This window comes from Ambystoma mexicanum, chromosome 1q (genome assembly GCF_040938575.1).
Source record: "Ambystoma mexicanum isolate Mex_15411 chromosome 1q, UKY_AmexF1_1, whole genome shotgun sequence".
Taxonomy (NCBI): Eukaryota; Metazoa; Chordata; class Amphibia; order Caudata; family Ambystomatidae; genus Ambystoma; species Ambystoma mexicanum.
Window position 1 is genome coordinate 571,398,582 of NC_090922.1, and position 14,659 is coordinate 571,413,240.

Genomic DNA, 14,659 nt, shown 5'->3' on the forward strand with positions numbered 1-14,659 from the left:
TTGCACTGCCCTCTGCTCTAAACTGGTGTGTAAATTTAGACAGAAAAATAATAAAGCTGTCGTATTTACAAGATTTTCATGCGTAAAAAGGCCTGGTACGAACCTTATCGCGAGGCCTTGGTTTAACCGTGTAGTTTGGGTGGTCTTGTGGCTTGATATGTGGAGTGGAAATCAAGTAGAGGTGGGGGCTGCCGGCGGAGGGATTGACTGGGGCGTCCTTACCCTACAGATTAGTTTGTCTTGGCGGTGGGGTAAAGGGAGTCCAAGGGTTGAATACGATTCTAGGGTTGCTGGGGTGTCTGGCTATCTGGCTGGGAGGTTACCCATGTTGTGAGATACAGTTCTAGTGTACCACTTTCTGGTTTGGAAGGGGGGAGGAGAAAGGGCTTGACCTGAGCTTCAAATTAGTTTAAGATTGGGATCTACCTACCATCAATTATCTTCTGCGGTTAGTTGCTAGTGGGTCTGAAGTCAGGGTATAGCAGTTGTGGAGTCACACCCAACTAGGATTTTCCCAGATAGTCGTAGAGGCTTAAGTTTCCAACTATAGCGGTCAATGCGAACACACTTTGATTTGAATGTCGGTGGACTGGGACTGTGTGCTATGTGTAGTGGATAAGTTGTGTTCATGTTGAGAATTAATTACAGGTGATAGACAGGTGTGAGCGATGACGAACAGGGATAGCTGTCTCTTCTGTTTGTACCTTGCCTACCTTGTCAGTTGCTGCTGGTTGACAGCTGCCTGCTAACACCTGCAGACACCATCTGGAGCTGCTCCAGCAGGAGCAGTCCTTTGCCTTGCGGTCCTTCATGAAGGGGCTGCAACAGGTAGGGAGGGGGCTGCGCTAGCGCAATCGGTGTCATAAGGGCTATGGGCCAATCGGGGTCAGGATTATGTCTTGGCAACCACAGTAACGGTTGGGAGGAAGTGAAAATGGCTGTCAGGAACAGAGGCAGAGAGACACCCGACTGTTCCAGGCAATTACAAGGGAGAGGGTGGGGACAGTAAGAAAGCCAGACACAAACAAAAGACTACATCCCAGGGACTGCACCTTCTAGATGCAGACCAGCTCAGAAAACAGGGTGGGAGTCCACAAAAAACACAAGATAAACCCCACAGAATAACACAAACTAGTCTAAAAACAATTGCAAATAACACTCAAACCCCTTCACAAGAGTACATGAAACAGGCCAAAAACGTGTTGAAATCAATGTACAACTACTCACTGAATATCAAGCAGCCTCTAAGACTGCTCTTCAAGTGGTTTCCTTAAAGGATGCTCCTAGAATAAAGTTAGGAATCTCTAACGTTTTAGTTGAAAAAGATTGGGTCAATTTAGGAACACCTCTGGGTTTTACCTGCTGAGCAGATCTGTTGCATCTGAGCTCTAATAATAGATGGTGAAAGAAGCTTCAATTTTTTCATTACACATTAATACTATGGCAGACAGTACAAAAGAACAGCAGATGCCTTTTGGAAAATTGTCTTTACATTAAAGTCTGATTAGAGCTATAAATCCATGCCCTAATCATACCCAGGTAGATTAAGGAAGATCACAACAGTTCTTCAAAGACTAGCAGCTATATAAAAACGAACAGCACATTTATGCTGACCCCTGTTGTAACATACTATTTGAAGAATTTCAATCCAATATTAAATGCAGTGTTATTTTCCCCTGTTTTAACTTTAATAGCCCACACTCTTATCCCTGGCTCACCGGTTCATGGCTTGGATTTTAAGCCCTTCTTCAATGCTGTGACTGAGGGCTTGCTGATTATTGTGTTTGTTGATTCTCTGAAGTACTCTTTCCTGGTGGGCTTCATACTCGTCACGACTTGGGTAAATCTTGCTGATGAGTGCATCAAAATTTGGGTCTGGACGAAGGGATCTTTTGGATACAAGCTTCTTTCGACAGGTAGGGCACTCTTTGTTCCTAGGGCACAAAACAATTAAATAAAATTAATTCACAACATGGGAAGGACGTTTCTTAAGGATGAAATTCACACACACCGCACTTAAAACACAGATCAAACATATCTTACAAAGATAACTTACTGCTATACTCATGCAGGGAAGCCAGTAGAGAATATTTAACCAGTGTAAGCTACTTGCAGTGTAAACCATGGGAAAATAAGACAAATGAGCAAGAAATTAGAAGTAGGGTTCCGCCATCCATTTATCATGGTAAGCTGTAAACCATATTTGGCCTGAGCCACAGGATTTTTGTATAACAGTAAACACTAGCTGGGTACAGCAGTGCAGGATATGGAAATATATAAAGTCATTTAAAGTGAGAGCTTATACCATTCACAATGGAGCTATGGCAGAACTACGCCTCCTCACAATGACCTTTCACTGGTGGCATCCTCTATGACATTGGAGACTTCAATATTATTCTTCTTGACCTCTCTGCTGCTTTCGACACGGTGGACCATTCCTTGCTTCTTGGCTCACTTTCCTCATTTGGTTTTCGCGATACTGCACATTTGCCGTATCCTGGGGCGGCAACATTTCTCCTCCTTTTCCTCTCGATCACAGAGTTCCACAAGGGTATGTTCTCTGTCCTTTTCTGTTCCCCTTATACACTTCTTTTCTTGCTCCCGTCATCTCTTCCTTCGGAGTGTCGCATCACTTCTATGCAGATGACACGTAGCTCTTTCTCGTCCTTCACATCAGAGATTCATGCCACTCTTTCTTCCCGTCTTACTGCCATGAAGTCATGGAAGACCTCATTTTCTCACCTTAAACGCCGGAAAGACGGAAGTTCTTTTCTTTCTGGCTACTACCCTACCGCCTTCCTTTTCCTTCTATTCTCTTTCCCCCCTCAACCCTCTTTCCTACTGCCCGTAATCTCAGACTCCATCTTGACTCTAAACCCCTCCTTTAGCCATCATATCTCACTTACCTCTCGGACTTGTGGTTATTACCCCTTTAACATTTGCAAAATTCGTCCCTTTCTCACTATTCATGCCACTAAGCTCTTGTTCTCTTCTCTAATTTCTTCTCGACTTTGCTACTGCTCTGTTCTACTCTTTGGTCTTCCTGGCGCTCACCTAGCCCCACTCAAATCAATACATCATTCTTCCATCCGCTCGCTTCGCTTATTATCCTATCGTGACTCCATCTCCTCTTCTCTTGACTCTCTTGGATAGCTCTCCTTTCATTCTCAGCAGAAATTGTATTTCCTCGGTTTAGTTTTCAAATCCTTATATGGCCTTGCCCCCAATTACCTTGCTTCTCTTTTTTCCTTTTACTCTCCCTCTCGTCCTCTTCGCTCTGCTTAACTCTTCTTACTTACTGTTTCGCGTGCCCTCTGTGAATAATCATGCTTTCTATCTTTTGAAATGCTGGCCCCTCTCCACTGGAACCTTCCTCCACTATCCCTCCGATCTATAAACGCTTACTCTGTTTCGCTCCTCCCAAAAATGTCATCTACTTCAGTCTCCTATTTGAGTGCTATTGGCTAATCCCGAACCAATTGTTTCTGCTGATTTTAATGTACTGTTGATGGTTGTTTTGTGAAGCGCTTTGGTAAAAAGCACTATATAAAACTCAATAAAATAAATAAAAATTACACCATTTACTCTAGTCCAGAACACTATTTCCCCTCAGTTATTTTAATCATATGCCTTAGAGTTGTACATGATCTCTAAAAGTGCCATCACCAAATTTAGCCAAACAATGTGTTTATTTCTGGGCTCTGTCATCAAAGAAGAACCACATTAAATACTAAGGTTAGAGAACTGATGGGTACATTTCCATGTTAAAGCCAAGTGGTTGTGGCCAGACAGGTCAACTTTATACAAGGAGAAAATCTGTAACTGAGTAGTAGGGTAATCCTATAAATTGGACTTCACCGTTGGAGCATACTTGGAATTGTGAATTCTCAAATCCTTCTTAGGCTGAAAGCGAATATAATAAGACTAGGTTTTCATGTAGTGCCCGTTGCCCGGGGGTGTGCCATCAGGCTGGAGCTGGGTATCCCTCCTCTGGCCTCTAACTGTGCTGCCACTCCACTCAGGTATCTTAAGAAATAGGCTAGTGGGTTCGGCAATCATAATGTTAAAAATGTAGTAAACAAATTCACCAAAGGGGATTCGATAAACCTCTCTGGTTGGTGTTCAGATATTGTATCGGTCTGTGAGAGATGGGATATTCACAATCTGATAACCCAACCTAACCCGAGGAGTCTCTACATGATGCTGTGAGAAGAATGCAAATTGCAACGGAAGTAGATTGGCGTGAAAATGACTGAGACACTACAAATACGCTCACCTCTTTAAAATGTTGGATTCAAATCAACGACCCTCTGGCCTCTGAGGATTCAGAGATTAATAGTCTCCCCAAGGATTAGATCACTTGTAACCTGTATGCGATTGAATGTTCTTCTAACTGGTGAGAAATCATGGGCCATTAAGTCTAGCGAGGTGACTAAGTACTGTGGGAAATTGGACGAAGTTCTACCCAATTTTTTAATGTTCTGTACTAAATATTTGCTTTTAAGAAAAAGACTAATTAGGCCACATCTCAGACGGGAATAAAAATAAGAAGGGAAGCTCTATGGACAATTTTATTAGCCCATGACGTTCCGCTTAACTATGATGTGGCTTGTTTTATTGATGCTGCAATAGGCTTGAAATCCAGCTAAAGAATGTATGTGCATAAATGGGCTAATGGATCTTTTAACCACAGCGTATTTATAGAATTTTATGAAGTTGTATAACAATTTGTTTTTAACTGCAGCAATTTTATAAATATTGCATACTGTTATTTGTTATAATGGCAGAAGTCGAATAAAATCGTGGTAGTCAATATTAAGTCGGCCTTACTGGTGATTTGAAAGTGCAGGCTGGCTCCATGTGAGAGGCTGTTATTTAACTCGAAATCTACTCACCCTGAAAGTCTTTTATTCACTTTCCAAACCAACAAGCATGACCTCAATTACCTGCAGAGTTATGCAGTAAAGAAGAACAATTTGCAAATTAGGAACAAATTTGACTTTACTTTCAAATAAAGTTTGCTTTACTATATGATGCATTTGGAATTTGTTTTTATTAAGTAGGTTGGGGATTTGTAATTCTTAGGTTCGAACAGCATAGCACAACACCTTTGTCATGGGAAGTAGGCTTGTCATTTTCATCCCAGGCAGGACAGGCAAGACAGTTTTATGAAGTTTGTGCTGAGCAGCACACAGTTCTCCTAATGCTCCAAGGGCCATATTGATCCAAATCAAGTGTTGTTGTCAACTGGAGCAATTGTTTACATTTTTCAAGCTCTTCTTGTCTGTGCATGCTTAGAGTGGCTGAAATGTTCTGAGGAAGGGGCTGCTGGTTGTCGAGATTGCAGATAAGGGGCTAAACAAAAGCATGCGAAGGCCAATGACACGGTGTTGAGAGCCGCAGGTTACGCTGCCCGACCGCCACTTGCTACGACTATGCCACGACTGACACCATCAGGCCTTTAAAACCGGCCTACTGATCCCTGTGGGAAAGCCCGCGAAGGCCAAGGGTGCGGTGTTGAGCGCTGCAGGTGTTTGGCGACGAAGGGGTGCAGCGCAGAATGCGAGTACACAACGAAGTAGTCAACCATCAGCGACCGAAAGGTAAAGAAGGTGCGGTAAGAGGGTACAGCCGCTTCTGCTCCCTACTAAACTACCCGACCTTTGTGCGTACTTCCCTTAATCCTGTTGACCTTACTTACTCTATCTTGCGCAACCTTAGGCTCTCCCCTCATTAGCAGTTGGCCGTACTTTGCGTTTATGTGCATCTCCTGCTCACTACTGTGTTACTGTTGCTCTGTTCCCCACTAGGCTTCTCTCCCACTTCTAGGTCCCCTTCTACTGTGGTTACTGTTGTGTGCCACCTGTATGCACCCTGTTGCGACCCCTACTGTGACCCCCATCCTGTCACCCCCCCCCGCACTCCGCATTGTTGTGCATCCTGCGTCGCAGTGTGGGGCTGTGCATCTCTTTCTCTTCTCACTCCCTCCTCGCACTCTCTATGGTGCTTTCCGTTTCTCCCATCTTCTCTAACTGCTACTCCATCTCCTATCCTAATTCTCTCACCAAGTCTGGAAGGAAGAAGTTCAAGAGGAACATCCTGGTCTCCAATACAGGCCTCCCTATCGTGGATACCTACATCAGTGCTTCCTCCAGACAGACTCCAACCAACATACTTTGTCGTCCCTTCACCAGACCTGTGGACCACCCCATATGGTTGCAGCTCTCTCTCTCCCATCTCTACCTCTCCCATTAATGGTGGCATTTCCCAGAAATAATAGTTAAAAACTAAGTTACCACCTATGAGGGACAGTAAGTATCAAAGTCAAACGGACTAGAAGAGTCTACAGGGAGCCATGACAGCCAAAGACAATTGGAGCACAGTCTATGGAGCTGAGGCACTTCTTCGAGAGCAAAGTCTTGCACAAAGTTAGAGTTTGTTGAAGAAAAATCACTGTAGGGTCTCAAGCAGTTACACTTATGAAAGGTAGAGCTCAAATCAACTCGAGCAAGGTAGCTACTGCAAGTCTCAACTGAGAAGAGCAAAGCTAACGACACAGAGGTAAGTACCCCCAGTCGGAACAGTACCTTTGGTTTGAACAGTGGTCCAGCTGGCTTCTGTCAGGTTGCAGCGATGCAGATCCTGGGTTCTTGGGCCTCAGTCGTGGGGACAAGAGGAAGGACGTCCGTCTGGAGGAATCCTGCGGCAGCAATTCGGAGGTCGGCGGCAGCTACAGGCTCTTTTCAGGTCAGCAGAACTTTGCGGTTTCAGCGTGCAGTAAACAGCACCACTGCGGATCTTGGATACTGTTTGGGCTTCCTTCACTCCTTGAGTCCTGCACTCTGTTGAGGGAACTCGAGCCCTGGTCATCCTACTTCTTAAGGTTCCTTAGGAGACTCCTGGAGCTTCTGGCCGGATCACAGATGTTGCACTCGGCTATGGATTTCTCGACCCCTGGCACAAGGTTCCAGCAGCAGCAAAAGAAGTACAACCAGTAGGCGAAGATGGTCCAGTGGAGTTTGTCTCGGTGTTAGTTGGTCCTACTAACCCAAGGGAAGAAGTTGTCCCTTCCGGAGCTTCTCTTGTCAATCAGAAAAAGGAGTTTCAGCACAGCAGCAGGGCTTCACCGGGCAATGCCAAAGGTCCAGAAGGATGCAGCAAGCTTTGGTCACGGTTTCGTTGGGTTCTTCCCAGTGGTCGACTAGGTCTTCAGTCCCAAAACCCTTGCCTTTTAAGCAGGTTTCTCCCATTCATGCACAGCCTAGCTGGCATTCAAACAGCAGGGTGGCTGTCCTCCAAGGACAGCGAGCCAGCCAATGAGGACTGGGTGCATTCCGGTATTCCTAAAGACAAAGGACAGGGGAGTTTTGGGAACCTCCCTCACTTCCTGCCCTTCCAGACACACTGGAGCCAGAGGCGGGTTTCAGTACTGAAGCCCGCCAAAGGCAAAATGAACAAAGGGCTCAAACCTGGCTTGGCATGCAGAGTAAAACCCAAGAAAGACCACACAAACAGAAAATGGCAAAAAAAAAAGAAGACAGGGGCCATTTTGACAAAATGGTCACCCAGGGGTGCTATACTGCAGCTGAGGAATCAACCTGCGGTAGACAAGCACAATGGTAGGAAAATTAAACCACTGCCACCAGCCATTTAAACTAGTGAGGGTAACATAAAAAATGTTACATGAGTAGGTAGGATAAGGGGCTAAGTAACCCCCCCAGCACTTCACAAGACGGTGTGTGCTGGACCTACAAAGAGAAAAAGGTAAGTAAAGTCAATTTCACTTTACTATTCTTGCGAACAGTAGTTCACACAAGAAAAGGTTTTTACCTTATGAGAATTCTAAAGGATTTCTCTGTGATGCTGCACTGAAGGTGCTAGGTGTGCCCATACAAAAAGGTAGATGCCTATGGAGTTTGTCAGGAAACATAATCAGGTCAAAACACATGAGTGAGAAGAACAAGTTACTTTCTTGCCTGGTAACGTTCTTTCGATGGGATGGTCCAACAACATATTCCATATCTATGACAGGTAATCACCACAGCTATGCTGCTTCGTAAAATTTTCGGCATCTGTGTCCTGCGTCGATGACGTCGATACACTGTCATCGAGGGCCTCTGTCGAGCCGACGTAACCGGATGTTATAAGTAGGACGCACGACACCGTAGCCTCAGTTGTAGTTTTTTCCCAGAACGATTGGCACCAATCTTCTACAAGTATGACCACAGAAAGCCTTGCGGAAACGTAAGCTGCAATCGCATTAGAAATTCTGTAGCGGGGCAGTTTGGGAGGGAGCGATATGGAATACGTCGTCGGACCATCCCATCGAAAGAACATTACCAGGTAAGAAAGTAACTTATTCTTCGGGGGGATTGGGTCCTCCGACGTATTCCATATCTATGACAGACTCCCAAAGCAGTACCAACGTATGAGGGAGGGAAAAGAATTTAGAAATTTAGAATGCCCTTTCAAATTGCAGAATAGAGGACCGCCTTGCCAAAGGCCAGATCCTGCCCATGGATAGAATTTAGGGAGTAGTGTCTTACAAAAGTATGGACCGAAGCCCATGTGGCTGCTTCACAGATGTTACGAATAGGAACACCCCGCTGCAGGGCAGCAGAGGCAGCCACACCCCTAGTAGAATGGGCCCATAAGCCTACCGGAGGGTCCTTACCCGCCAAGCGGTAACATTCAGAAATTGCCAAGATAATCCATCTAGATAAAGTCTGCTTAGTAACAGCGCTTGTCCTAAACGCCTTCCAGCATATCCTATAAAGAGCTGATCGTCCACTCTGACCGGGGACATGCGTGAAATGTAGAAACTTCAAGCTCTCCTAGGATCCAACCTAAGGAGCCTCTCCTCGTCCTTACCAGGATGCGGAGGAGGATAGAATGCTGTAAGAATGACCTTCTGGCTTAAATGAAATTCCGATACAACTTTTGGAAGAAACGAAGGACGGACTCTAAGGATAACCCTGTCCTTATGAAACACTGTAAAGGGTGGCTTAACAGAAAGTGCCTGCAACTCACTCACTGTGCGAGCGGAAGTAACCGCAACTAAAAATACAGTTTTAAGGGTCAACAGTCTCAAAGAACAATTAGAACCAGGTTCAAATCCCAACCGGGCATCTGGAATGGCGACGGTGGAAACACATTAGTGAGCCCTTTCAGAAACTGAGAAATTTTAAAGTAAGAATACTCTTCAGACGAGCGCTTAAAGATGGACAGCGTCGCCAGGTAACCTTTAATGGTACCCACTTGCAGGCCCTTGTGGGCTAAGGAAAGCAAAAAAAGACAGATCCACAGGAATGTCACATGAAGAAGGATCCACATTCTTAACCCTGCACCAGTGGCAGAACTTTCTCCAACGGCAACGGTACAGGGACTTTGTTGTAGGCTGTCTGGCTGAAAGCAACACCTCCATCACGTCTTCAGGGAGGTCCAAATCCTTATACCTCAACCTTTCAGAAGCCAAGCGTGAAGGTTGAAGAATTTGACCTCTGGATGGAGGACCTGACCCCCCCCCCCCCCCGTGAGAGCAGATGGTCTCGGTAGCGAAGACAGCATGGAGGGCAGATGGACAAGTCGAGAAGGTCTGGGTACCACGTTCTCCGGGCCCATGCTGGAGCAATGAGGATTATCCGGGAACTGAACCTCCGTAACCTCCGCAGCACTTGCGGGATGACGCGGACTGGAGGAAACGCGTACAGTAGTGGGAAGGACCAATCCACCACGAACGCGTCCCCTAAGGCTCCTCTTGGGGGAAATTCCTGCAAGCAGAACCTTTCGCACTTCCGGTTGACACTGGAGGCACTGGAGGCGAAGAGATCCAATTGTGGGGTTCCCCAAAGGGCGAAGATCTCCAGGAGAAATCTCCTGAGCCAGCTCCCACTCGTGAGAGATCGCGCTCTGCCTGCTCAGAGCATCCGCCGTCTCGCTTTCGTCTCCGGCCAGATGAACTGCTGAGATCGAAATTTCCTGCTGGATGGCCCAAAACCAGAGCTGCATCGCCTCTCTGCACAGAGGAAGTGACCCTGCCCCACCCTTTTTGTTGAGGTAGTGCATGGCCACTGTGTTGTCCGTCAGAATCAGGACATTCTTCCCTCCCACAGTCGGCAGAAAAGCCTTAAGGGCAAGCCTGACGGCCCTCAGCTCCAACAGATTGATATGGAGTCTGGACTCCGACGGAGACCAACGACCGCCGACTGTCAACTCGTTGGCATGAGCTCCCCAACCCGTGAGGGATGCGTCCGCCACGATCGTCACCTCCGGCCAGGGTAGCCAAAACAGAGCCCCCTTCATCAGATTGCCTTCGAAGGCCCACCACAGAAGGTCCTGGGCGAGCGAGGGTGCCTGAACGGGATCCGACATCCTGCCGGAGGACTGCGACCACTGCATCTTGAGAGCCCACTGCAGAGATCTCATCCGCAGTCGAGCCTCTGGCACCAGAAGAATGCAGGATGCCATGAGGCCGAGCAACCTAAGAACTTGAACGCCAGGAGACTCTGGGCAAGTTGAAACTTGTGCACCATCTGCAGAATGTGATGAGCCCTCTCCTGGGGAGGAAAACACCGCCCCAGGGATGTGTCTAGCAGTACTCCGATGTACTGGAGCCGCTGTGTTGGCGTCAAGTAGGACTTCTTTAAGTTGAGGGAGAAGCCCAGCCTGTGAAGGGAGTGCCAGGTGACTGACCAATGATCCAGGACTTGCTCGGGAGAGCGCACCCTGATCAACCAATCGTCCAGGTAGGGGTAGACGTGAATCCCCCTTTCCTAAGATACTCTGCCACCACCACCATGAGCTTGGTGAAAACCCTCGGGGCTGAGGTCAATCCAAACGGCAGGACCCGAAACTGAAAGTCCGAGTCTCCAACCGCGAACCTCAGATACTTCTTGTGCTTGGGATGAATCGGCACATGAAAGTAAGCGTCCTTGAGGTCGAGAGACACCAACCAGTCCTGAAGTTGAAGGGCCTGGAGGACTTGAGAGAGTAACCATCTTGAACTTGTCCTTCCTGAGGAGCTTGTTCAAACCACTCAAGTCCATGATGGGTCTCAATCCCCCGTCTTTATTTGCAATCAAAAAATAAGGGGAATACCATATCTTGTTCCTCTCTACTACAGGCTCCAGTTCTATGGCGCCTTTCTCCAGCAGGGATTTGATTTCCTGCGCAAGGAGCGGATCCGGACTCTTCAAAGACAGATTCCCTGGTGGATTGTCGCGAGGCCTCTGCCGGAAAAGAAGACAGTAGCCGTGGGCTATGATCTCCAGAACCCGCACATCTGAAGTAATGGCACGCCATTCTACAAGATGCTGCGCCAGCCTTCCCCCAATCGGCGAACCATGGGACATGGCTTCATGACTGAGCTGAAGCAGCTGCGGCAGTGCCTGAGGGCAAAGAGGCAACTGCCCGAGCGGCCTTGGCACCTCGAGTACCTTGTTTTCCACCTCTGGTACTCCTACGTTGGCCTCTTTGACTTGCAGCCCCCCCCCCCCCTCGGTCTACCAAAGGTTGAGTAATATCGAAAGGAACCTCCCCTCCATTGCTGTCCACTAGGACGAAAAGGTGGAGGTTGGCGAACTGCAGCCCTCAACGACTTTGCTGCATCTTTGGAGGTCTGCAACCTCTCAAGGCTCTCGTCAGCCTTGCTGCCAAAAAGGTGTTCACCATCAAAGGGCATGTTGAGAAATCGGGCTTGTACATCTGGAGCAATCCCCGACTTCCGCAACCACGCAAATCTGCGCATTACGGTGCTCGCCGCCATGGACCGGCTGATGCAGTCTGCCACGTCCAGACCCGACTGAACGGATTCACACATGGAATCCTTGCCATTCTGTACAAGGGCAAGAAAGCCATCCCGTTCCTCACCTTCGGGAATATGTTCAGCCGCTAAGGACACAATTCCACAGAGTATGAGTGAAACGTGCTAAGGCACATACAGAGTTGGCTGCTTTCAAAGCCATACCCCATGAAGAAAAGACTTTCTTTGCCCAACCGTCAAAACGTTTGTCGTCCCCATCAGGAGGGATGGTAGGGTACGACACCTGTTTTGCTGGGGCCGTAGCCGCCTGCACCACCAAACTCTCTGGAGTAGGGTACATGGACAAGTAGCCCGGGTCGCCACTGGCTGGGCGGTACTTTTTCGGCAACGACTTGCCCACTGCCGGGAGACTCTCCGAGCAGTCCAAGCCGCCGCCACCCTTCGTTGCAAAGCCATATGGAATGGCAGTACCGGGTCAGTTGGTGGACCTTGGTCCAAAATATCGGTCAGGCCGTCCTGCAGAAAATCTACTGGTGGCGCAGACCACCCCAAGTACTCCGTCATCCTCGACATCAGCCGCCTGTAAGAAGAGTCAGCATGCATACTAGGCTCATGCCTGCCAAACTCAACTTCCTTGGAGGTATCAAGACCACTGGGGTCGTACATAGACTGACGCAAGTCTTCAATCTGGCTATGACCAGACAATATCTCATCAGGAACCTCATCCGGAAACCAATTTTCCTCAGACCCTTCCTCCACCTCAGAAATATAATCCAGAGGCTGGAATAAATCCCTGGAGGAGGGCACAGAAAAAGGCTCAAAGATACGTCTCACTGACTTCTTCAGGGCCTTCCTCAGGGTTACCACCGATACCCGGGGCACATCCGACAAAGCATCCTCGAAAGGCTTCGACAGAATCGGCGTCGACTTAGAGCGTGGCGCCGATGGCTTCGACACAGGTCTCGAGGGCGGAGCCCTGAGCATGTCCTTCGACTGCCTCGGCGCCAGTGACTTCCTCGGAGGCAGAGCCCCGAGAGTGTCCCTCGACGGACATGGCGCTGATGGCATCAACGTCTTCTTCGAAGATCTCACAGGCACCCAAAAGTCTCGAGGGCGTCGAGGACCGGGACCTGGAGCGGGCATGACTAGAGCAATCCACCTTGTCCGATCGGGACCTCGAAGGCGCCCGATGATCGCGCCGAACACCCGAGCCTAAAGGCGTGCGAGCGGTGGCCCTAGTACGTTCCCTGCCAGCTTCTTTCGAAGAGGCGGATGGAACAGAGCCCTGCAATTGAAAAATCGCCATCATCTCTGTGCGAAAGGCATCCCATTCCACAGGAGTAGAGTGCTTGTTGGGACAAGCAACCCGCCGACGGGCGGAGTCCTCGGATGACGACGGGGAAGGCGACCGGTGACAGCGCTTCCCTGAGTGCCTCGAAGAGGCAGAGGAATGGCGGGACCCACTCTGGGACAGAGACCCCCTGGACTTACGCTGACGATGCAGAGAGTCGCCCCTCGAATCATCAGTCGAAAGCCCAGCAAATTTCGATTTTCAGGGCATGGAAACCCTACCAGCAGAAAGTTTCTTCTTCTGTTCCCGCAAGGCCTTCGCGTAAGCGACTGGCAATCGTCACAGTCATCCGTGGAGTGGTCCTCACCGAGGCACCATAGGCAGGCGTCGTGCGGGTCCGTCAGCGACATCTTGGAACCGCAGTCCCGACACTTCTTGAAACCCGGCCGCGAGGTGGAAGAAGACGAAAACATGAGGATCTTCACAAACTAACAAGTTCGAAGAACTGAAAGAATATAACTCAGAAGAACCGAGGCGCGCTGAGATCTCCGAAGCGAACCCGTTCGCGGAAAAAACGGAACCGAGGCTATGGGCGTCGTGCGTCCTACTTATAACATCCGGTGATGTTGGCTCGACGGAGGCCCTCGAGGACAGCGTATCGAGGTCATCTCCGCAGAAAATTTTCCGAAGCAGCACAGCTGTGGTGATTACCTGTCATAGATATGGAATACATCGGAGGACCCAATCCCCTCGAAAAAAGGGCTCACTCATTCCAGGCTCTGCTGTCAAACACTCCTCTGATATCTGTCACCTCCTCAAAGAACTTGACCTGGATGTCCTTGCTCGCACCGAGACATAGCTCACTGCCAGCCCCGAGTTAGGCAGGACTGTATGAAGTAACCCTGTGGGAGACTACACCAGTCTTTTCCTCTTGGTATTAGGTAACCCACCTATTGCTATAGGTCTGTACTACACAAGTTGGTAGTGTGAATGAGCAGCCAGAATTCTCTAAAGAGGGGTAAATATAAGCTGTATAGCTGTAGCTTCGAAATCCACAAATACAAGCATTTAAATAACTCTTACACTCAAGGTTTTCTAGTAAAATAATTATTTATTTAACGGTCGGTTTTAAAACCATTCTTTAAAAAGGGCAATGTGCAACAATAAAAATATACTTCATAACACGTTCTCGGAGTCAGGATAAGCAAGTAGATATTCTTTAGAGATGCTTCACAAACATTTCCTACACCATGGGGTTACTTCAATTACTTGGACAGTATTGGCATTTATATATCACTTTTGTACTTGGTTGAATTCTGAGGTTGTTGAAAAGGCAAGGTTAATGGAAGGAAAAAGGTTAACAGGTTGTCAGAGCATGTGAGCACTTTTAAATCTCCCAATGAAGTCTAGATAAAACCTTTCCCAGCAATATTAGTTAAAAACCAATGTGTCACATATTAGGGACAGTTAGAATCAAAGTCAATAGGACAGAAGAGTCTGCAGGGAGCCAGGATAGCCAAAGTCAATTCGGAACAAGGTCTATGGAGCTGAGGAAATTCTTTAGATGGCAAAAAGTCTTGCAAAGTTAGAGAGTTTGCTGTACAAAA

At 48.0% G+C, this 14,659-nt stretch overlaps 1 protein-coding gene across 4 annotated transcripts in view; it reads right to left on the reverse strand.

Moving 5' to 3' along the window:
* RNF2 (ring finger protein 2) overlaps window positions 1-14,659 on the reverse strand; it is a 245,312-nt gene that overhangs the window by 157,302 nt on the left and 73,351 nt on the right. For all 4 annotated transcript variants that reach the window (XM_069641059.1, XM_069641062.1, XM_069641061.1 and 1 more), the window contains one exon: window positions 1,719-1,934. In XM_069641059.1, the coding sequence (XP_069497160.1) occupies window positions 1,719-1,934 (216 nt within the window). The remainder of the gene's footprint in view (window positions 1-1,718; window positions 1,935-14,659) is intronic.